General features: G+C 44.3%; 1 protein-coding gene across 7 annotated transcripts in view; it reads left to right on the top strand.

Moving 5' to 3' along the window:
- LTBP4 (latent transforming growth factor beta binding protein 4) overlaps nucleotides 1-22,636 on the top strand; it is a 1,439,220-nt gene that overhangs the window by 1,362,237 nt on the left and 54,347 nt on the right. For 2 of the 7 annotated variants that reach the window (XM_086938227.1, XM_086938231.1), the window contains 3 exons: nucleotides 9,618-9,749; nucleotides 14,001-14,126; nucleotides 15,367-15,492. In XM_086938227.1, the coding sequence (XP_086794353.1) occupies nucleotides 9,618-9,749; nucleotides 14,001-14,126; nucleotides 15,367-15,492 (384 nt within the window). Of the gene's footprint in view, nucleotides 1-654; nucleotides 781-9,617; nucleotides 9,750-14,000; nucleotides 14,127-15,366; nucleotides 15,493-22,636 lie in introns of all 7 variants that reach the window. The other 5 variants (XM_086938229.1, XM_086938232.1, XM_086938226.1 and 2 more) reach the window with 4 other exon arrangements.

The following is a 22,636-nucleotide window of genomic DNA, read 5'->3' as shown; positions in this document are numbered from 1 at the left end:
CAACCTCCATTTTTCTCAGTGACATACTTAAAACCCTTTATTTTTAACATCCAACGTGATGTAGTTCTTATTTTACATAGTTGTTGATGTGGGTGATTTGTTTGCAGAGATATTTCATGCACAAATCAGCATTATGTTGGTGTATCCGCTCATTCTATCATTTGTTAATTCATTCATTCATTCATTTGTTCGTTAATTCATTCATTCACTGTTATATGATCAAATAAAACTCCCTTCTTAAGGTCACACCTTCACGCAAAACTCCTCTCTCAATGTCTCATGAACTTGGGTTGCATTTTATTAAAGAAGCACATCAGACACTGTATGTTGTATCAGAGAATTACAGAAGACACCCTTGCTCCACAGCTCTATCACAGTAACTCACCATACACTTGATTGTAGATTCACAGCAGACACCTCACGCTTTCTCACGGGATTAAAACTTACACCACTTCCTCTATCACAGGGCCATGAGTCCCCTCAATCTCTATCATCGGAGCACAATAGACACCTCACACTCAATCAAACAATGACACTAGACATATCATTCATAAGTAAGTTCAAAAGACTTTTTTCAAAAATATATTCTCAGTCCCACCCCTCCATTTTATTTTCACCATGTCACCATGCTTAGCTCTCCCATCTTGTTTGCAGACCTCAATGAATGCACAAACCACACTCTGTGTGGTGAGCATGCTGTATGTCAGAACCTGGCTGGCTCCTACCGCTGCTACTGCAACTGGGGCTATGAGATGGCCAGCGATGGACAGCGCTGCGTGGGTACGTCCAGTCCAGCTGCCTCCTCCTTTATTTTCCTGACCTCGCACGTGCCTTTGTCATCTGGGGTCCTCCTCATTTCATACTTGGAATTACTAAAGTTGTAGTTCCTGAATCTCATTGTCTCAATCTGACTGCTTTAGCATTTCTTGTTGCTTTCAGCGCTTCCTACCCTCTGCTTTTATTATTGAGATTGTTGAGACTATTGTCATAATGATGAGCAAGCAATTAAATGTATCTCTTTTTAAAAAATGGTCCCATTTTCAAGGGCTTTAAAATGTGTCCTGTGGATTTTCCTACATCTCTGATCAACTAGGAAAGATGCTCTTCTCTAAAATCATATCAGGAGATCCAATGGTCCTTAAATTATAACAGTGACCAACTAGATTTCAGTTGGTCCATTAAAAAATATCTAATACAATAAACCCCAGTATCTGGTTGATCTATTATTGACCTGCTAATCCCAGGACTTAAAAAGTTCCAACTATATGACTGTTTCTATGTGAAATATAATTTTCCTATACTCCTCGTCGCTCCCTTGCATTGGTACAGGACAACATTTCGACCAGTTGGCCAACTCAAAAACCATATGTGCCCTGACCAACCAGTTTTGCACTAGTTGGTCTCACATATTTCAGAGTGCATTTCCTATGACACACTTATGTAATTTGGGCCTTTGTCCCATGGGATGTTCATGTTCTAGCAGGTTTTCATTATCCCAGTCAAATTTAGGCAGTGAAATACAGAATGGCTCATGGTCTACTGTAATGGCACACTTGTGATGGGAGATGAGAGGGAACAAAGCAATTACGAAGTAAGGCCTGGGTAAAAGTAAATGTCTGTAAAAAGGTTTATTTCAAAACATACCGAAAGGATGCAAATCCTATAAATGCAAGTTGTGCCAGAGGCGAGCCACAAACAAGAAGGATTCAGAAAAGGGGGGTGGTGATGAACAGAGTGTCTGAATTAAGCAGACCACTCTTACCCAGTCCAAAGATCAGGGCTTGATCCATCACCGTTATTTATCTCACTGCACCATCCCAGCTCAGAACCTGGCTATATGCAAATCAGTCTGTCCCTGGCCCAGTGCATCATGGGAACAGGGCAGACTAAACTACCAAGCCAATTGTTCACCAGAAAGGAGACAAGCTACCGGGGACCGGTTTCTGGCATTTCAGCCGTCTTTGGCCTGGCTTGCTTGAATCCTGATGGTGCAGTGAGAAAGGGACTCATGTCTGAGTATACCCTGCCACACCTATAGTGGACAAAAACGATTCAGAAAAGGGGGTGGTGATGAACAGAGTGTCTGAATTAAGCAGACCACTCTTACCCAGTCCAAAGATCAGGGCTTGATCCATCACCGTTATTTATCTCACTGCACCATCCCAGCTCAGAACCTGGCTATATGCAAATCAGTCTGTCCCTGGCCCAGTGCATCATGGGAACAGGGCAGACTAAACTACCAAGCCAATTCTTCACCAGAAAAGAGACAAGCTACCGGGTACCGGTTTCTGGCATTTCAGCCGTCTTCGGCCCGGCTTGCTTGAATCCTGATGGTGCAGTGAGAAAGGGACTCATGTCTGAGTATACCCTGCCACAACTATAGTGGCCAAAAACGATTCAGAAAAGGGGGTGGTGATGAACAGAGTGTCTGAATTAATCATGCACTGGGACAGGAACAGACTAATTTGCATATAGCCAGGTTCTGAACTGGGATGGTGCAGTGAGCTAAAAAACGGTGTTGGATCTAGCCCTGATCTCTTGACTGTGTGAGAGTATTCTGCTTAATTCAGAAACTCTGTCCATCACCACACCTTGTTGTTAAACAAACAAGAAGGAAGCATCTTTGATTTAATGAATTTTGTTTGTGGATGGGGGTAGCTTCTTTTGAGATTGTTAGTAAGGTTAATTACCCGGATGTCATTCTCAAATTCTTGTACTTCCCTTGTGAGCCTCTTCTCTTTCCCCAATATACTCTCCAGCTTCGGGTACTGCTGTGCCAATAAAAATCCTTTTTGCTCAATTCATAACTGGATAGGTGTCTTTTCAAAAAAGAAGCTATGGCTTTATTGGTCACCTCACAGAAAATCCCTACGCGAACAGTTGTAGTCCTGCATGTCGACTACAAAATGATCATACTAACAAAATAACGAGGTCAAATTGTTAACTACAAAGATGGTGTGAACAGTATATTTATAATTAAAATACTAAAAATATTGATTCTAACATACAAAAGTGTCTAAAGTAAAAGAATTACCATAACAAAAATATAAAAATCAGTAATGTTGAACATTACGATTAACATTAGACTTAACAAAAATATTGAAAATCAAGATACAGTGTAAGAAATATCAATAAAGCAATTTAAGGATTTTAAATCTATGTACTTGAAATTAGTTTTAAAGGTTAACCTTTCTACATTAAAGAATATTTAATTTAAAAAGGAGGGATCAATTAAAAATACATTTTGCAGGAAGTTTTAAAAATAAAATGAAATACCTTCATCGTTACATTTTTTTTATATTTGATTTTTTACATGATTTTTAGAAATAAATGAAAATGTAAAAAGTTTTTTTTAAATAAAGGTTAATTTTTAGTAAATTAAACTATATACATAAACACTTACCTTAAAGTAACAATAGGCAAATACATATTTATAAATATGGAAAATATCTAAAAGTAAAGGACAAAGAACAATGAAAAGATCCAATATAAACATACAACTATATGTAATACATAGCTATTCACTAAAATCATGAAAATGTATATTAAACAATAAACCTTGCTTGTGGTAATTACATGTACTATTCTAACTGCAGTCCAACGAATATTGGAGTAAATGTGTATATTTAGAGGCCCAGCTATTTAACTCCAATACAGCTAACCATGGGGAAAGATCGTTTAATTAGTGGGTAGAGTTACTGTTTCTCCAGTACAACTAAAAATGGGCAAAGTGCATCTAATTAGGGTGGTGGTCAGATTCATTATTCTAACTGCCGGCCAACTAACATTGAAAAGGTGCATCTATTTCGTGGTGTGGGAGGTAGAGGTAGTATTATTCTAACTCTAATTCAACTAACAGTGGAGAAAATGCATATATATTCATGGAATCAATTTTACTATTGTAACTCCAGTCCAACTAGCATTGAGGAACATGCATATATTTGGGGGAGTGTGGGGTGGAGGTTGGGTTTACTATTCTGAGTTCAGTCCAACCAAAATTGGGGAAATTGAATCTATATTGGGGGACACACACTTTTCTAACACCACTCCAAAGAACGTTGGTGAAAGTGCATATATTTAGGGGGACCAGACGTACTATTCTAACTCTAGTATAACTGACATTGGGGAAAGTGTATATATTTGTGGGGTCAGATTTACTGTTCTAATGTCAGTCCAACTAAACTGGGAAAATACATCTAATTGGTGGGAGAGGGTTCAGATTTACTATTCTAGCTCTGGGCCAATTAACTTTTGGATAGTACATATATCTGAGAGGGAGGGATCAGATTTACTATTCGAACTCCATTTCAACTAAAACTACGAAAAGTAAATCTATTTAGGGTTAAGATGTGCTATTATATAATGCAAGTACAACTAAAATTAGAGAAGGTGCATATATTTAGGAGGGTCAAACTTACTAATCTAACTTCAGTCCAACTAACACTGGAGAAAGTGCATATAGTTGGGGGTCAGAATACTATTTTAACTCCAGTACAACATTGCAGTAAGTGGGTGTAATTGGGGTCATATTTACTTTTTTATCTCAAAGTCAGCAAACATTAGGAAAAGTGCATATTTGCATATTTATTTGGGGCATTTGTACTATTCTAATTTGAGTCCCAGAAAAATTGGAGTAAATGCATAAAATTCGGGTGGTGGCACATTTTCTATTCTATCACCACCATCCCAAGGGATCTCTACCCGCCAAATTTAAAGATGTCAACTGGCCATACAGACATCTCATTACATTTACAGCAACTGCCACCATGGCTGTTCTTGTCAATTTGAGGAAACATGACAGACAGTACTGTCAGCCATGACAGCAAGCCTTCAAACTTTTTTTTCAAAATTCTGTTTTTCAAAAACAAAAAATAATGAGCACGCACAACACCCGGTGAGTTTGCTCCCAGGGTGTGAGGGTAGTTTTGGGCTTTCCCTGGCCCTCACTGTAAGGTTTTTTACTGGTGGTGATGGACAGGTAAAAAAAGGCATTACCCCATCCACCCTAAGTAGGGTGGATGCCGTGATGGCCTTCCTCTGATGGCCCCTACTCTCAGGTCAGGTCGCCCCCCACACCGCACGGCTCCTCCTGTGCACCCGTGACTCTGCCCATCTACTGCTTCTGCCGGCAGTTCGCAGCTGGTGTGCTTCTGCAGTCTGGTGACTGTTATTTTCTTACTGTGCTGCTAATTGTATTCTCGTCTTGGCATTTGTTTTTTTGTTTTTATTTTTGAGTCGCTTTCCTTGTGCCCCTTGCCCTCTGTGCCCCCCCACTCCCCACTTCTCGCCGCTGCTGCCCTGCGGCCTGCCCCCTTTTTGCCCTTTGGGTCCCGTCCCCTCGCCCATTGGCTACCCCGCCCCCGCCTCCCAGCTGCTCCTCCCTCCCACTTGGCCTCTTATGGAGGACGCCGCGCGGAAGCGCAGTGGGCGCGTGCAGCAGGCACGACTGCGCGCCAAAGGTGTACCAAGGGGCAAGCCCCTCTGTGCCCATCCATGCCTGGACCGCGCCCAGCACCAGAACCCCTGAAACCCGTGCTCCCCGCAATGCTAGACTGCACTACGACTCCAGCACCCTCCTCGCACTCAACCCCGGACGACACCACCCCTGCCACCAGGCCAACCCGAAGCACACCCAAGGGCCTTTCACCTGCCGGAACTGCAGATTCACCAGCATCCAGCCCGCCAAACCCCCAACCAGAGAACCCAAGCACCTCCGCTGCATCCTCCTCAACACCCGCCCCGCTCGCAAGCACACCATCGAACTTTGGGAACTCCTAGACTCTACTGACCCCGACGTCGCCTTCCTGACGGAGACCTGGTTGAACGCCACCTCAGCACCAGACATCGCCATAGCCATCCCACAGGGCTACAAGATCTCCCGCAGAGACCGCACCAATGGAGTTGTAGGGGGAATCGCCATCATCCACAAGGACACCCTCAGAGTCTCGACCAACACCGACGACACCCTCACCACTGCCGAGCACATGCACTTTCAGATCCACACTGACCCCAACACGACCCTCAGAGTTGCACTCGTCTACACACCACCTGGACCACGACAACAGTTCAGCGACACCATCGCCGACCTCGTCAGCATCCACGACCTCGCCTCCACGGACTACATCCTCCTTGGGGACCTGAACTTCCACCTCATGAACAACAACAACGCCAACTCCACCGCCCTGATCAACAATCTCGCCAACCTCGGACTCAAACAGCTTGTGACGACAGCCACCCATGCCGCTGGACACACGCTGGACCCCATCTTCTCCGCAAGCCCCCACGTCTCTTTCAACCACACCACCGAACCCCACTGGACTGACCACAGATGCGTCCACTTCACCTTCAGGCAACCCACCACACACCACCACACCCAGCAGTTGCCACGCCACTGCTGGGGCAAGGTCACCAAGGACCAACTGACTACCACCCTCGCCCTGAGATTACCGACCGACCCCATCGACCCCGACACCGCCGCCACCAACCTCAAACAGTGGATCAACAACTGGGCCAACACCCTCGCCCCTCTCAAGATCCCCACAACCAACCACACCAACAAGAAAGCCGCCTGGTACACCGAAGACCTCCGGACATCCAAGTGCACCCGTCGGAAGCTGGAGAAGAAATGGCTTCAAGACTGAACACTTGACAGCCACACAGCCCACAAGAACGCCACCCGCAGACACCACCAACTCATCAGGTCTGCCAAGAGGATCTCCTTCAAGGACTGCCTGGACAACAACGCACACAATACCAAAGAGCTCTTCAGCATCGTGAAAGAACTGTCCAACCCCAGTTCCAACACCAACGACATTCCACCATCACAAGACCTGTGCGACTCCCTGGCCACCTTCTTTCACCGCAAGATCACCGACATCCACAACAGCTTCAACTCCGACACTCCCGCACCCACCACCGAGACCACCACCCCTGTGACCTCCACCCGCACCAGTCGCCTGACCGCCTGGTCCAACGTCAGCGACGAAGACACCATCAAAACTATTAACTCCATCCACTCTGGATCCCCATCCGGCCTCTGCCCTCACCACGTCTTCAACAAAGCCAGCACAACCATCGCGCCCCACCTCCGGAAAACAATCAACATCTCCTTCAAGACAGCAACTTTCCCGGAAAGCTAGAAGCATGCCGAGATCAACGCCCTACTGAAGAAAGCCAAAGCGGACCCCAAGGACCTCAAGAACTTCCGGCCGATCTCCGTGCTACCGTTCATGGCAAAAGTGGCAGAGAAGATTGTCAACAAACAGCTAACCCGCTACCTCGAAGACAACAACATCCTGGACCCTTCCCAATCCGGTTTCCACAGCAACCACAGCACCAAGACCGCCTTCATCGCCGCCACCGACGACATCAGGATCCTGATGGACAAAAGAGAAACAGCCGCCCTCATCCTCCTGGACCTATCAGCAGCCTTGGACGAGGTCTGCCACCCTATCAGCATGCCTCTATGACGCCGTAATCCAAGAGAAGGCCCTGGCTTGGACCACCACATCCTTCCTCTCCGGCAGAACCCAGAGCGTCCGCCTCCCACCCTTCCGCTCAAAAACCACCGAGATCATCTGCGGCGTACCATAGGGATCCTCCCTCAGCCCGACGCTGTTCAACATCTACATGGCACCGCTCGCCCACGTCGCACGTCAACATAACCTCAACATCATCTTTTACACTGACGACATCCAGCTGATCATATCCCTCACCGAAGACCCCCACACCACCAAAGCCAACCTCCACAGGGGAATGAAGGCCGTCGCCGACTGGATGAAGGACGGCAGACTGAAGCTAAATTCAGACAAGATGGAGGTCCGCATCCTCGGACCCACCCCATCAGCCTGGGACGACTCCTGGTGGCCCACATCGCTAGGAACAGCCCCGGAACCCACCGACCACGCACGCAACTTGGGGTTCATCCTCTACTCCGCCCTCTCCATGACCAAGCAAGTCAACGCCGTCTCCACGTCCTACTTCAACACCCTCCGAACGCTCCACAGGATCTTCAAATGGATCCCTCCCAACACGAGAAAAACCGTCACCCAGGCCCTCATCACCAGCAGACTCGACTACAGGAACACCCTCTACTCGGAACAACAACCAAGCTCCTGAGACAACTACAACAAATCCAGAACGCCTCGGCACGACTGATCCTCGACGTCCCCCGATGCAGCCACATCACACCCCACCTCAGAGGCCTACACTGGCTCCCCGTCAACAAGAGGATCACCTTCAAACTCCTCATCCACGCACACAAAGCACTACACAACACCGGACCAACATACATCAATGACCGACTCAGCTTCCACACCCCCACCTGCAGCCTCCGCTCTGCCAACCTCGCCCTCGCCACAGTTCCTCATACCCGAAAAACCACCGGCGGCGGCAGATCCTTCTCCTACCTCGCCGACAAGACCTGGAATGCTCTCCCTACCAGCCTACGACAGACCTAGGACCTGCTGGCCCTCAGAAGACTTCTCAAGACCTGGTTCTTCGATCAGTAGCAGACCCCCCTCCAACCCCCCCCCTCCACCCCCAGCGCCTTGAGACCCTCACGAGTATGTAGCGCACTTTAGAAATGCAATGATTGATTGATTGATTGATCCAAGGAAGTATTCCATCAACTAGGGTTACATCAACTGATTACTTAAGGCCCACCCATTCACAACTGAGGCAGGAAGACCAGGGGTTTGGCATGCAGCGATGGGGTTCTTACTCTAAATCAGGCTCCAAATTGCTAAAAACACCACTTAATTAAGACATATTTAAAAAAAATGTATGTTACAAAATCTAAACCCAATCCAATACTCCTTGTTAATTTCCCAATAATTTAAAAATATAACTTATGTAGCTAAAAAAGTAATAATATATAATTTAACTATATAAGAATGTTTTATATACATTTGGAAATAAAATAAAATTGAAACAGAATCACTTATTTAAAAAAAATAACTTTATTTAATATATGATTATTTGTCATTATTAATTTATTTATGTTTAGAAATATAAATAAAATGTTTAATATTTTAGGTTAGCCTATTATAAAATATATTTTAAAATATTTTATTATAATAACGGCTTACTATTACTTCATATTTTAGGTACACACTACTCACCTTATCCCCTAATGAAGCACACAAACTCATAAATAGAACAATAATTAAAACATGATACAATAAATACGGATATGAATGCAATATTAATAAATAAAATACAGAATTAATGAAAGCATCCAAAAACAATCAACATAGGAATTTTCTAATAAACCACTATCAGCGCAAAATCCCAATAAAATCCAACAACCAGAAAAAAATATACGCATCATTTTTATAGTATATTTTATACAATCAATAACAAAATAATTTTAACAAAAAATCTAAATACAATACGAAAAAAGTATGTTAAATGTGCAATATTTTATTAGTCAGTGTTTTAAACTCTGATGATATTGCTAAAAATGCTTTCCCTCAATACTCCTTGCTTCTATATTTTTGTAGTTACAATATTTGACCTCAATATCATGCACCATCGACATTCAGGATCTACGCTGAATAAACAAATTAAACGATTTTCGACATTCATAGTCTTCCTTTTTCCCGTCTCTTCTGCAGATATTGATGAGTGTGAGGAGTACGGGGTCTCCCTCTGTGGTCTGAGGGCTTGTGAAAACACCATAGGATCTTACAAGTGTGTAACCAACTGTGATCCTGGTTACCAATTGACCCCTGCTGGGGAATGTGCAGGTAGGTTTTTAGAGCCATACTTATTAACTTCCTAATTGAATCACACGTCTCCCAACCTCCTTGCATCTGCACAACCAGACAGTTCTCATCAGATTGTCTTTAACCCATAGAAAGCAATGTAGGAGCTTTCCTGCAAAATGTCCTCCCTGTGATCATTTCTTATTCCTTCATGCTGTCAGTAGCAGACAGAAGCTTTAGAATGACTCGCAACTCTGACAATCAGAGCGCAGGCCACAACTAGGACACCGCTAAGTGACATATACTAGTCATCCAATGCAATTACTTCACATGTATATTCTATACACCCTCTATTAATCAAAAACAGTTTCAGGCCTCAGGCTACCCCCATGTCACCATGAGAGATTATTTTAGCTTGGTGTTTTTACAGCGAGCAGTCTAGGGAATAAATAAAGGAACATTTCACCAGTCCCTAGGACAAATGAAAGTAGGATATGTGAGGCAATAACAAGCGTATAACAGGACTATGAGTAGCTATGGAAACAAGATCATCTTCAAATGCGTGTCATAAATGAAGCACCCACTCTAGATGCAGAATGAAGACATTTAACAGTAGACTCCAAATATCCTTAAAATGGAGCTCTTACTCTCTGTCAGCAGTCTTTCTCCTTCCTAGGGAAGGTTTTGCAGTTGTTGGAGAAGAAAGGCCTTTATTAGTATTTGGCAGAGATTACCATCTGTTAGCAGCCATTTTCCAGCCTAAAGATGCAGGGTCACTTTCAGATTGGAATAAAAATAAAAAGCACTGGTTATAAAACATAACCTGTCACAAAAAAAATCCCTATGTGGACATGCCATCTACTGGATCACATTCCACCATTTTCTTGCCATCTTCCGCATGTTACCTAAAAGACAAATTACAGTATCAGGAGAAGTCTAAAGTTCCTGGCCCTACAACCCCCAACTCCTTGTTCCATTCAGTACAATTAGTTACACTGTTCAGTGTAGTGTGATTGCTTTGCCGGTGGTGTGGTGACTGCCTCCACAGAGGTGCGAATCACCTCAGGAGAAAAGCTTTGAGGCTGCAGTCCACTGGGCTGCCACCATCTGAGATTACTTGAAACTAGTCACTATAGTGAGTATACATTCACAATATCTACATTATAAGTCTCCCTGGCACGCTGGAGGTATTATCTGAGCAATCATGGGCACATGCATGCTGTTCTGAGAACGACTGCCATGGCAACAAAATGGCTTCTTTTTGGGAGTAATCATCCCAGGATTGTGACAGGCAAGTTATCGTGTCACAGTGAGTTGCACAGCCTTTTTGCACATTTGCAAAATATTTACACATACTCAATAATTTTGTCAAAGTTCATCCAAATTTTATTTGCATAATTGATCCAGCTTTATCCGTTACGCCAAGGAAATGAAGATCAACTTTTTCAAGCATAGTAAATGACACTGGAATTGCCCATCCCGGCCTATTCCTAGGCACGTAATCTATCTCCATTCATCCTGCATATTTTTTCACCCAATGCGTTTCGGTCTACCTTCAGACCTTCCTCAGGGGTATCTATAAATATTGAAAGTACACGTCAGCTCCATACAATTCATAATCAAAACTAATTTCAAAAGCAAAATTTGTGTTGCTCTGTGTAACATCATAATATTAACCATCCTTTATAAAAGAACATGCCCATCCGTAAACATGTATCCTCCTGGATCACCTTCCTTTCAAGATTACCAATGTGATGTTAACCCAAAATTCCTCTGTGTGGAACCCATTGTTTCAATCCCCACACACTACAGTTTTTAACCTCGCAATCATACCGCCCATCTCACTCATGCCCCAACTCCCCGGTTTTTGCTATTCTTAATTAAGTTGTCAATAAGGCCTGTATAATCACAAAGTTCAAATCCTGTCTGAAACCCTGTACACCCAATAGTACATATTTAAACCTACTACCCCTTTTCTATGCTCACTTCGATACCACTCTTTCCAATCATTAATACTTTCCTTTGATATATTTCTGATAACTTCCCTACTCCACAAATACCCTCCCTCGAGATCTAATCTCTCCAATTTACCAACTCCAGCCGTTCGTGTATAATTACCAATCTATCTATGCCTTAACAACCCAATATTTACCAGCAGTAACTTTGTTGTCTTGACCACTCAAACTCATGACAGAACCACCGTTTCCAACATCCATCATCTCAGGTATTCTCCGCTTTTAAATCTAGCGTCTCCAGCCCCACCTGAAATCACTCCTGTCACGTGGTTTGCCAGTTCCACCCTATGTGCAGTCTCCATAATCGTTCAACCTCCCCTAATCTGTCTACCAATGAACTTAAACCGTAATAGTAAAAACAAAATTGTGCTCCTAGTATAAACATCAATAAATCCCTTAGTAAAACACCTTTGTAATAAGAAATAAAAATAATAATACATCCATGATTCTTATAGTATAAAATGTCTTTCTTTTGATGACTTCTCCTGTCCAGATCACATCTGTTTGGAAGAATCCTTGACGTAACCTTGTAATGTTGCTACCAGTTTCATCGCGATTCATCCTCTTGGGTGAATTCAGAAGTGGAACGGCATTCAATATAATCACACTGAAAGGGGTCTGAAGCACTCCTGGTTTTTCCAAACTTAGCGCCTCATTAGGATTGCGGTTAATCCCCATCCTCCGGGCCGGCGGAAGCCACCACCGGCCCGGAGGATGCGGAATAACCGCTGCGGACAGAAAAAAGACCCCCCGCCAGATTAGGATGGCTGGGGGATCTTTTTTCCGTCCGCCGCTTTTCCGCCGCGGTCGCCTTCCGACCGCGGCGGAAAAGCTCTAACATGGCTGGCGGTGTCTATCAGACACCACCAGCCATATTAGGATGGCGTCGGTCCTATGCCTTTCAATGGCGGCATTTCCGCTGTGGAAAGGCATACAGACTTTTCTTTGTGGCCCGTTGTGGGCCCCCAGGGGTGTAGGGGGGTGGGGGGGTGCACATGGGGGGTACCTATGGTACCCCCCTGCCTTTGCGTGCATGAAGCGGCAGGCACCACGCGGTGCCTGCAGCTTCGTGCACGCAAAGGAAAACATGGATTCTTTAACATTGCACCGTGTGCTGCTTCATGCAGCACCTGCCGCAATGTTAAATATACAGGATGTGACTGCCAGGGGGACGGTCACATCCTAATCTGCACGGAGGGACCGCCGCTGCCCCTGTGGACGGTCCCTCCTACTCTGGGGTGGCGGACGGACGCAGGTCCGTCCGCCATCCTAATTATGCCCTAAGTTCCTTTGCTTTTGTTCAAGTTTGGCGTGCTACACTCATTCACGCTCTGATCCAAAAACGTGTGTTGCAATAATCATCCCAGGATTGTGACACATAGGTTATCGTGTCACAGTGAGTTGCACAGCCTTTTTGCACATTTGCGAAATATATTTACACGTATTCCAAAATTTTGTCAAAGTTCATCCAAATTTTATTTGTATAATTCATCCAGCTTAATCTGTTACGTCAAGGAAATGAAGATCAACTTTTTCAAGCATAGTAAATGACACTGAAATTGCCCATCCGGGCCTATTCCCAGGCACGTAATCTGTCTCCATTCCTCCTGCATATTTTTTTCACCCAATGTATTTTGGTCTACCTTCAGACCTTCCTCAGGAGTATCTATAAATATTGAAAGTACAGGTTAACCCCATACAATTCAAAATCAAAACTAATTTCAAAAGCTAACTTTGTGTTGCTCTTTTTGGGAGTGTCATCAGCGCCCAAGGATTGGCCAGGGTGCAGAGATGGTGATGACTAAACTGTGGGATTTGTCAGTCTTCCACCACCCTATTAATAGGGAAGAGGAGCACCGAGGAAGATGAATGGCAATTCTGGCCTCTGTGATATCTCAGGATTTTATTGCCAGAAACCCATTTACCACCCTCCTCTAATTAAGAGCTATTTTCTGCCACTTAATTTCCAGCAGAGGTCATTGTATCCACTAATACATAAGCCTCACGTGAGTCCTATCTGAATGTACAACTAGCTATTGCTTCCTATGTAAAGAAGCATTTTGATGGACACTCAAGTGTTGGGGGCAGTGAGGATTATTTACTTCAATATCATTATATATTAAAAAGATGCAAGTGGAGGTTATGTGGTTTTTTGAGCATAATATTGAATCAACAAAAAGATTTGTGCAAGTTTATGATATTCTTGATTGATTTCTTAAAGTCATTACTGATATTTGCCCCTACACCTTTAAACTGAATACTTCTTGTTGTATTTCAGACATCAACGAGTGCCAGAACAGATCCATTTGTGGTGAGCACGCCACGTGCCAGAACCTGGTGGGCTCGTTCCAGTGTCTGTGTGACCAGGGGTATGAAAGAGCGCAAGACGGTCGTCAGTGTATAGGTAGGTTGCTTGGAGGAGTTCAGTCCGACAATGGAGGTTAAAGGGCTACAGTCATTTGGAAAACACAGATTGTTTAAGTAAAAACTGTAGTAATTAGTAAAGCATTTCATGTCTGGGCCAGTACTGACTTGATACAATGCAAATAAAATGGATTTTTGGCCATAATGACCAACTCTTTGTTCCACACACGCCTTGCACCTGATTCCGAGACATCAAAAGTGATGACTGCATTGACCAACAGAGAAGGTCTAAGAGTTCTTATAAGTGTTGAGGGATCAGATGTGCCCAAACTTCAAGAGCATTGTCTGCCAGCATTGTTTGTATATAGTTTCTAGGGATGTAGAGGCTAATGAGTCAAATTGAAAGTATAACGTGGCAATTGCTACTATGGCAACGGGGGCTCATCAAAACCTCTGCCATAGAGCAAGCCACCTCAGGGCAAAAACTATGGTGGCAATTCCACCAGGTGAGTGAGACATGGCTGAACTTCGGTCACCATATGTGACTACTGGAAACAAACCCCAAAACTGAAAGTGCATTGCCAGCCACTGCATTGCCAGCAATCCCATTACAATTAACTCCAAGAAGCTGGGAGTTTTCTCTGAACACATCTTTGATACATAAGTCTACGTTGTTATGAGAAAAGACCATCATTTTAACAAAATTGGTACTTGATCAGTCATCTCAGATCGAGCATCTGATCCACCATTGTTTCTTCTATGTCACCAGTGCCGGATGATTGACTCAGTTGCAGAGTCAATGAAACTTCCACCATGGGGGTTGTCAGTCTGCGACCACCCTCTTAATATCTCAAGGGACACAGGGGAGGCTAATTGTATGTCAGGCATTTGTTGACAGAAATTGCCTTGTAGTACTCATCTAAATGATGGTCCTATATGCAGCCATTTAATTGCCAAGCAGAGCGGTGCATCTACCAAGAACACTGATTAAATGAGTCTCAAGTGAGTCCAATCTGCATGTACCACTAGTTATAGTTTGTTAAGTATATATTTACTAAAGGAACAACTGGAGTTTTACAGGGAGATTATGGGCTTCCTTTTAGTCAATATGTATGCCTAGTAGAATTAAACAAGGAGCAAGTAAAGTGGCTCTGTGAGCATTCGTAGAATTCAATCAATAAGATGTAGGCAAGGCTTTGATATTCTTGCCTATTGCTTCAAATGTAATGCCTCTGTACACCTCTACTTCTTCAAAGCATGTGCCTCATCTTCAATTGCAGACATCAATGAGTGCCAGAACCGATCGCTCTGCGGTGAGCACTCCATGTGCCAGAATCTAGTGGGCTCTTTTCAGTGTCTGTGTGACCAGGGATACGAGGGGACGCAAGACGGGCGGCAGTGTGTAGGTAGGTTGCTTGGGAGAATCCAGTCAGATGATGCTTCAATTGCCAAATTCACTTGGAACACTGTGATGTTTTTTATTTATCAAAGAGAGTCAAGACTTTAAACTACCAGTAATAAATACAGTGTTACGTTTGCACTACTCTCTCCAGACAATGCAAATAAACATTGAAGAAACCACAGGCCCCAATGGCCAGATGGTCAGAAGCGCAACTCATTTGAACCATTAGTACTATAAAAAAATCTGTATTTAAAGTAAAAGTCCTAAATGAATACCATGTGCAGTGCATAATTTGTACAAAAAAAAATGCGAGGGCCCTTGTCAGGAGGCCCCTGCAGCTTGCATCACCCATTACCCTTTCCATTGCTGACAATGACAGTACAAACACGGCTACTAACCATCACACTGTACAAGTGTGATAATTCAGACTATTCCAGGCCCCCAACGCTGTAAGAATTGCTTGGGCAGCAGGTCTTGGTCATTTTAATGTATATTGAAGTAATAAACAACAGTTTTAGTGCTTATCTCTAAATTATTCAAACAGCGCCACCATGTGACATAATGTCATTAGTGCCAGTGATGGCAATCAAGTGACGGTACTGCTCACCGGAAGTCACGGCTCAACTTAAGCACTGCCATTGAGTTAGTAAAGCAGGTGTGCTGTGTGCTAATCAATGATTAAAACAGCTCTTTGGATTGTAACTGGTTGTGGGTAGCTGCAAAGTCTTTTATACTTAAACTTTTTTCAAGGTTTCTGAAAAAACACAAGCCCATTCTAATTTGAGTTGATATAAAAAAAATCAAGTAAATCTGGGATTTTATTTTCACTAGGAGAATTCACTCACAAAAAATGAAACATGTTCGCAAGAAAAATTCTAGCGCAATTAACTTTTATAAAGTTTACATGCTCTGGGTTCATTTGGCCAGATGATCTACTGTTGTGTTAACAGACTACCCATTTGCTGATGCACAACAAGGAGACCCATTCATGTCTCTCTACAGTTGTTTCTCCCCGTGGAGCATCAGCAAAGGGTATAAATAAAGTTGTGTCTCGGACACAAGGCAGTCCTTTGCACCAGTGTTAATCAGCAACATGTGCGTGTGTGTATGTTTTTGGGGCCCCGCGGCACACAGATGTAGAATACAACAGCCTGTACAACACGAGGTGGGACTGATCTCACCCACGCTCGACACCATTCTCTGCCCTACTCATCGCAGACAAGCCAACTTAGGTGGCCACTGCTGGAAGGCATGGATCCCCATCATCCCTCTCTTCACGTCGATGCTGCAGACCCAGGCTCAAGACATACAAGAGCACTGCTGACTAACCCGTAGAACAAGCGGCACAGGAATCCAGCGCAACATTGATCCTCAAAGTCTCCACAATCGGACCACCTCCTAGCCATCAGTGGTACTGCACCTCTTTTACACCTGTTCCCAGCTGCACTTTTTTCAAATGACAGTCTAGATATTCTCAGACAATACTGTGAGAGTAGTGCATACTCAAGACATCAATGTCATATTGCCCAATGCTGCTGCAATGTTACAGCCATTTGATATGCTGTCTGCTTCCTCCTCTATTGCTGCACGGTAGTTTGAACATGGGTCGCAAGGTGTGAAAGCTACCTTGCAGCTACAAAAAAAAATGGCCCAACTTAAAACGTGGCCTGAATAAGAGAGGACACAATTGGTATATTGTGTATTTCTGTACTTGTTGTTTTGTTGTGTTTTTCCTCTGCCATTGTTTGTTCAGTTTACACTTGTCATTGTCCACAATTATATCATTGTCTGTGTAACTATATAAGCGCCATTATTATTATGTTCATTTTTTGTTGAATTTATATTAAATATTATCTTTTGATATAATTTTGGTACATAGTTAATGCAAAATTTAGTTAGCACTGGGTTTTTCTTCTGTTTAATTATCTTTTGTCTATACTGTACTTTATTTGTTATTTTGGTTCATGAACCACTGTTTGGAATAGGGCAAACTGTGAAACAAGCATAGCTCCTACACTTAGGTTGTGATGAAGTTCTCATGTTGTTCCACAAACTGGTGGATGAAGGTTTAGATAATGATTATGACTCCACACTCGCCACACTGAGGGACAGATTTATCAAGGTTTTCCATCTCTCTTGCACCACACAATGGGGCCCAAGGGTGACGCAAATTATCAAGCCACGTAAGGCTTCCTTGAGTGGCCCTGCATGGCTTGATAAGTCTAGAGTAGCGAAAGGCAGCGCAATTTGCTGCCTTGTGTTACTCTGCGGCAGGGAGGTGTTCCATCCGGGAAGTGTGGGTGTTTCCACGCACCCATCCATGGAATTATATTTATTTCTCTGATTGTTTTTGTGCTCAAAAGGGTCCCTTCCTGCACAAAAACAATCCTGCCTCCAATGCAGGCACCCCTGCACCATGATGCAAGGATGACTGCATTGGTGCTAGGCAGCCAAAAGTGTGCCAGTGCTATCAAAGGGCAGTAATGCACTGTATAATTGTAAATACAGCACATTCCTGCTGTTTCTCTTTCACTCAGCACAGCAAGGTGCTTGCTGCATTGCGCTGCGTCAAAGAATTAAAAATCTGCCCCCCAATGTGCAGTTCAGCTCCCGAGCTAACACACACTATGAATGCTCTATCTTATGCCCAACCAAGCAAGGCCCAAAAGAAACAACCAAAATCTGCTATACCCATCCCCAAGGGCTAGCCAGCATGTGTGGCTTCACAAACACAGAGAAAGAAATTAGAGTGCAGATCATCCAAGTGTATGCTTGAACCAGCCCAAGAGATGTGGAAAGACAAGATGCCCCTGCCAGCCATGCTGATGCTTGTGAGATCTTATGAGCTGACTGAAGCCTGAGGCATTGTTAGTGGAGTGGAGTGGTGTGGCTCACTGGTTAGAGGCGGCAGACCCAGAAGCAGAGGTCGGCCCGGGACCAGGGTTCAATTCCCGACGCGGCAGGGTCGTAGACCAGGGTCAGCGGCTCGATAATTCTTACCTCGGTGCCTACTCTAACCAGGGATCACACTCGGCAACTCTGGGCATTAGCTTGCCTCATCTCTACTACGGCCCCCCCACATTCACCGGGGATGCCTGGTTTCACCTTGGAGATACCCAGTAGGGACCATCTCACAGGGATAGCCAGGACCGGTTCCCCAGCCGTCTACAGCGCCACTGCTGCCTCAGGGCAGCAGTGCGCTTTACAAAACACATACACATACATTGTTCGTCCATGGAAGCTGAGTCTCCCGATCCTGCAGCAGAAGTGAGTGGAACAGTAAGAAATCTTTCAGTAAAGAAAAATGGCAGAGCCTGTGGATAACATAGGAACCCTGCTAAGGACAGAGGGAAGACATGCTGAGTGTGTAACAAAACTAATCACTTTGCCTAAGTCTGCTGGTCTTCCAAAAACATCAAAGTCCCTAAACACCAGCAGAACCAACCACACAAAAAAGCTGTGAAGCATCTTGAGTCGAAGCCTAAAACCATCCCAAATGTAGATATAGACAGCAAGTCGGTGAGTGAAGAAGAGCACGTCTCCCTCATTTCAACTGAAGAAAACAATGGTACACTGAAGAACCACACTCCACCTCACTGCCATCCCAACATTCAGGGTTCCAAAATCAACTGCCTCATTGACAAAGGTGGCCAGTGTGCATCATGGCAAGATGTGACTGAGAAATGCAAGGATAGTGGACCTATGTTTTAAAGTCAGGGGATCAGACAATAACGCAAATAAATGAATGTCAGACATCATAAAAAGCTGCCACGATACCCTCGGGCTAACAGAGAGTTCGTAAAATTCATGTGCCTGCTAAACATAGTGACCCACATATCAGAACTAGAGGAAGATAACCTCGAGTGGGTTCTGTACAAGTCCCTGGGGGAATACCTTACCACCTGCACATCTGCTGTATGGTAGGCCGTCTCTTGTTATGTAACCCTATGAGGATCCCAGATGCTTTTGATGCAGCTAGTGCCACTTTGAGAAGAAACCAACTAAACCAACTAGAAAGCCATAGGACGAAGGCGAAATGCAAAGACATATAAGTGGGAGACATTTTAAGAATGAGTGACAAGGCAGGCAAGTTCCAAGCCTTCATTTGAGCCTAAACCGTGGGTAGTAACCCAAGTAAGGGGAACCCATGGTGCTCCGAAGAGTCACTGACATAATTCGTAATTTGTCATGATTCAAGAAGGTGAGAGAAAACCCACCAGTGATTAAGATGCCTTCCCTGTGGCATCCCAGAGCCCCCAGGAGGAGAGACCAGGGTCAATCCTAGGGGTGACAAGATGAACAATAGTTCAACCACCATGCCAGAAGATGCCATACCGCAGTCTCCCAATGATCCTGCATGCAGTTTCTCAGAACCCACCAAGCCTCAAAGCAGGTTGGGTAATCACGCTATGCAACTGACACCCACACCACATGAATGACAACCAGAGTTTGTAGTTTAGTTGAACACCTTTGCTGAATACTGAGGACTGTTTGGTTGCAAGACTCTTTGATTCACTAATGTCTACATGGTTTGTGCTATCATCTTTGCTCCTGAGACATGTGCTTGTTTTATGTGAAAGTTTTGGAGGAATTTTGTGTACACAGACTAGTCCATTTGTTGATGCGCAACTAGGTGACCTCTACACATCTCCCTGCAGTGCCTCTGCATCAGATATATAAAAAAAATGAGTGACCGGGACGCAAGGCAGTCCAGAGTGCCCGTATTAACCAACAAACTGTGTGGGCATGTCTTTATTGTGGCCGGCTGTACGCAGATGTAGAATGCAACAGTCCTCCAGGCTAGCAGAGTCTATTGCCTCCACTCAGTGGCAGCTGGCATCAACCAGCAGTTGGGCACGTGCGTGCAAATATTATTTAAAATAAAACTTACCTGAACCAATGTCCTACGCTCTGGACCTCTTCTGAGGACCTGGATGCTGCAGTGCGGGCACCAGTCCTGCCGCTGCTCTCATAATGTGAGAACAGCACTCTGATTGGAGGGAGTGCCCTTACTCAGCACTCCCCAGTGCCCTGGAGCCCTACACTTACTCTAACCCAACACTCTAACCCAATTGACAGCTGGGTTAGAGATTTCAAATTGCACACGTCTGGCTGGCCTTCGCAAGAAGGCTGACAAAAAAAGACATGCGTACATTGAAAAGTGGTCTAACAGCCCACCCTCCTCCGTGCTACTGTCATTCAGCAGGTGCCCCGGCCCCATCCTGACGCTAAGTTCAGGACAGGAGGAGAAAAAATATAATGGTAATGGGTTCCCATTTTAATTTTCATCTTTGGTGGTAATTTAAGTGGGGCGACGCTCCTCTGCTCCAGCGGAGGAGCCGCCCCTACCTCCACTTCCCGGTATGAGGCCCATCCTCCCATTTTTGAGATCTCTAAGCCTGTAGTGTTTTTCCTTTTTTGTCCGGCTAGTGATTGATTTCCCTTCTGAGGCTTGCCATGCCTCTCATTGTGGATCTGGTCTGAGTAAACTAATGATGATCGCCCTTCCTTAAATAGGAGAGCGTGACCCTCATTATGACCTGTCCGCCATGTGTCACACAGGTGGCCAGGTCAAGACTTTTAACTGGTGAAGCTAGCTGAGACTTTACTGGCAGAAATGCTGTGGAGGTCCCCTTCTAAATGGAACATTCAAACCACTAATTTGCTGCGGCTGGTAAACCAGACTGCTCTGCCAGACCTCCAGGAGCATCTCAGACGCTAAGGCGCAGGAGCGTCGCCCCACTGCTCTTAGAGCAATATAAAAGGGAAAAATAAAATGATAATAACAAAATTATTATAATTTTATTTTTTGTCGCTTTGGTCAGGGTTATGGCAGGGCAGGGTTGGTGGCTCAGGGAAGAGGAGTGATTTGTGCACACTAAGTGCACATGACCACTTGGCCGGCCATCTTGGAACGACCAAAAAAGTAATGCGCACTTTGCATGTTCTCCACCGGGCTGATATGCACAGTCTGGTAGGGAACATGCACAGGCTCCCTGTCCCCATCTGAGCGCCGATCCACGGTGCTCAAACCAATCACAATGTTGCATTGTAGCGTTTTGATTGGCTTAGGGGTGCCTGTTTGCTTTCTGCTTCTTACGGACTGGAGTCAGGAAGAGAACAGAGGAAGAGACGACAAGGAGAGATGGCGGAAAAGGTAAGTGCTTTTAAAAGATATATTTCTCAACCTTCCCATCCCCCCTCCCTGCCCCGCCACCCCGTTCCATACCGCCGCCACTGCAAAACTCTAAATGAAGTCCTAATTATTCTTGATGCATAAACAGACATGCAATCCATATTTTATGCCTTATTACTATTGTATATCAGTTCATGTTTACTGCAGTAACATTTACAAATTGGTAATGAAAGCAGCAGGTCGTACTGCATATTGAATGATATTTAAAACATCTACCAATAAAGGGATTAACAGGAAAATCTCTAGAGTTTCTACCACAATCCTCAAAACGTCTTTGTTGAGGCATATGATGGAGGAGTCAGTCCTAACTAAGGAGACATTTATGTAAAATGGATAGAAAGAAAGCAACCAGCTTAAAAGAATATGTCTCCAGATGAGAAAATGTGTATTGATCCAGCTATCAGGCAGTAAAACATTCAGCGACACAGGAGTGGGGATGGAGACAGGGGTTACGAACACATCTTCTCAGGCTTATATATCCTATGTTGCCCAAGTGTCAGAGTTGTCTGCTATTTCATGTTGTCCTTTAAGAGGACTTGTTTTGACACAAAACAGCCACCCAAGATGACATTTTCCAATTATATATCTCTCATGATATTGTGTTTTATCTAGGACCCCGGTCAATATTATGACCTCATGCCCCTATACGGCTATAATCAATACATATCCCTATAATGGCATAAACGATCAGAGCCATATTTCAGTAACTCGTCTCTGCAGCTCATGACAGTCCATGACACAGCAGAAGCCACTTCCTTAGATTCCTAGATAACACACCGAGTTCTTTCGACATCTCAAACCCCAGAGCAACCTGGGAAAGCCCCGCTTGCTTTGTTTTGATTAGTAATAGAACTCCTGCGAGCACTGTAAGAACGACCAGTTCTTAATGACATCTTTATTGACGTCTTATGTCCAAATACTTACGTCAAACTCGGCACCTTTCAGGTATAAA

Source organism: Lissotriton vulgaris, chromosome 9 (assembly GCF_964263255.1).
Source record: "Lissotriton vulgaris chromosome 9, aLisVul1.2, whole genome shotgun sequence".
In the NCBI taxonomy this organism is placed as follows: domain Eukaryota; kingdom Metazoa; phylum Chordata; class Amphibia; order Caudata; family Salamandridae; genus Lissotriton; species Lissotriton vulgaris.
This window is presented reverse-complemented; position numbering and strand designations above follow the sequence as displayed.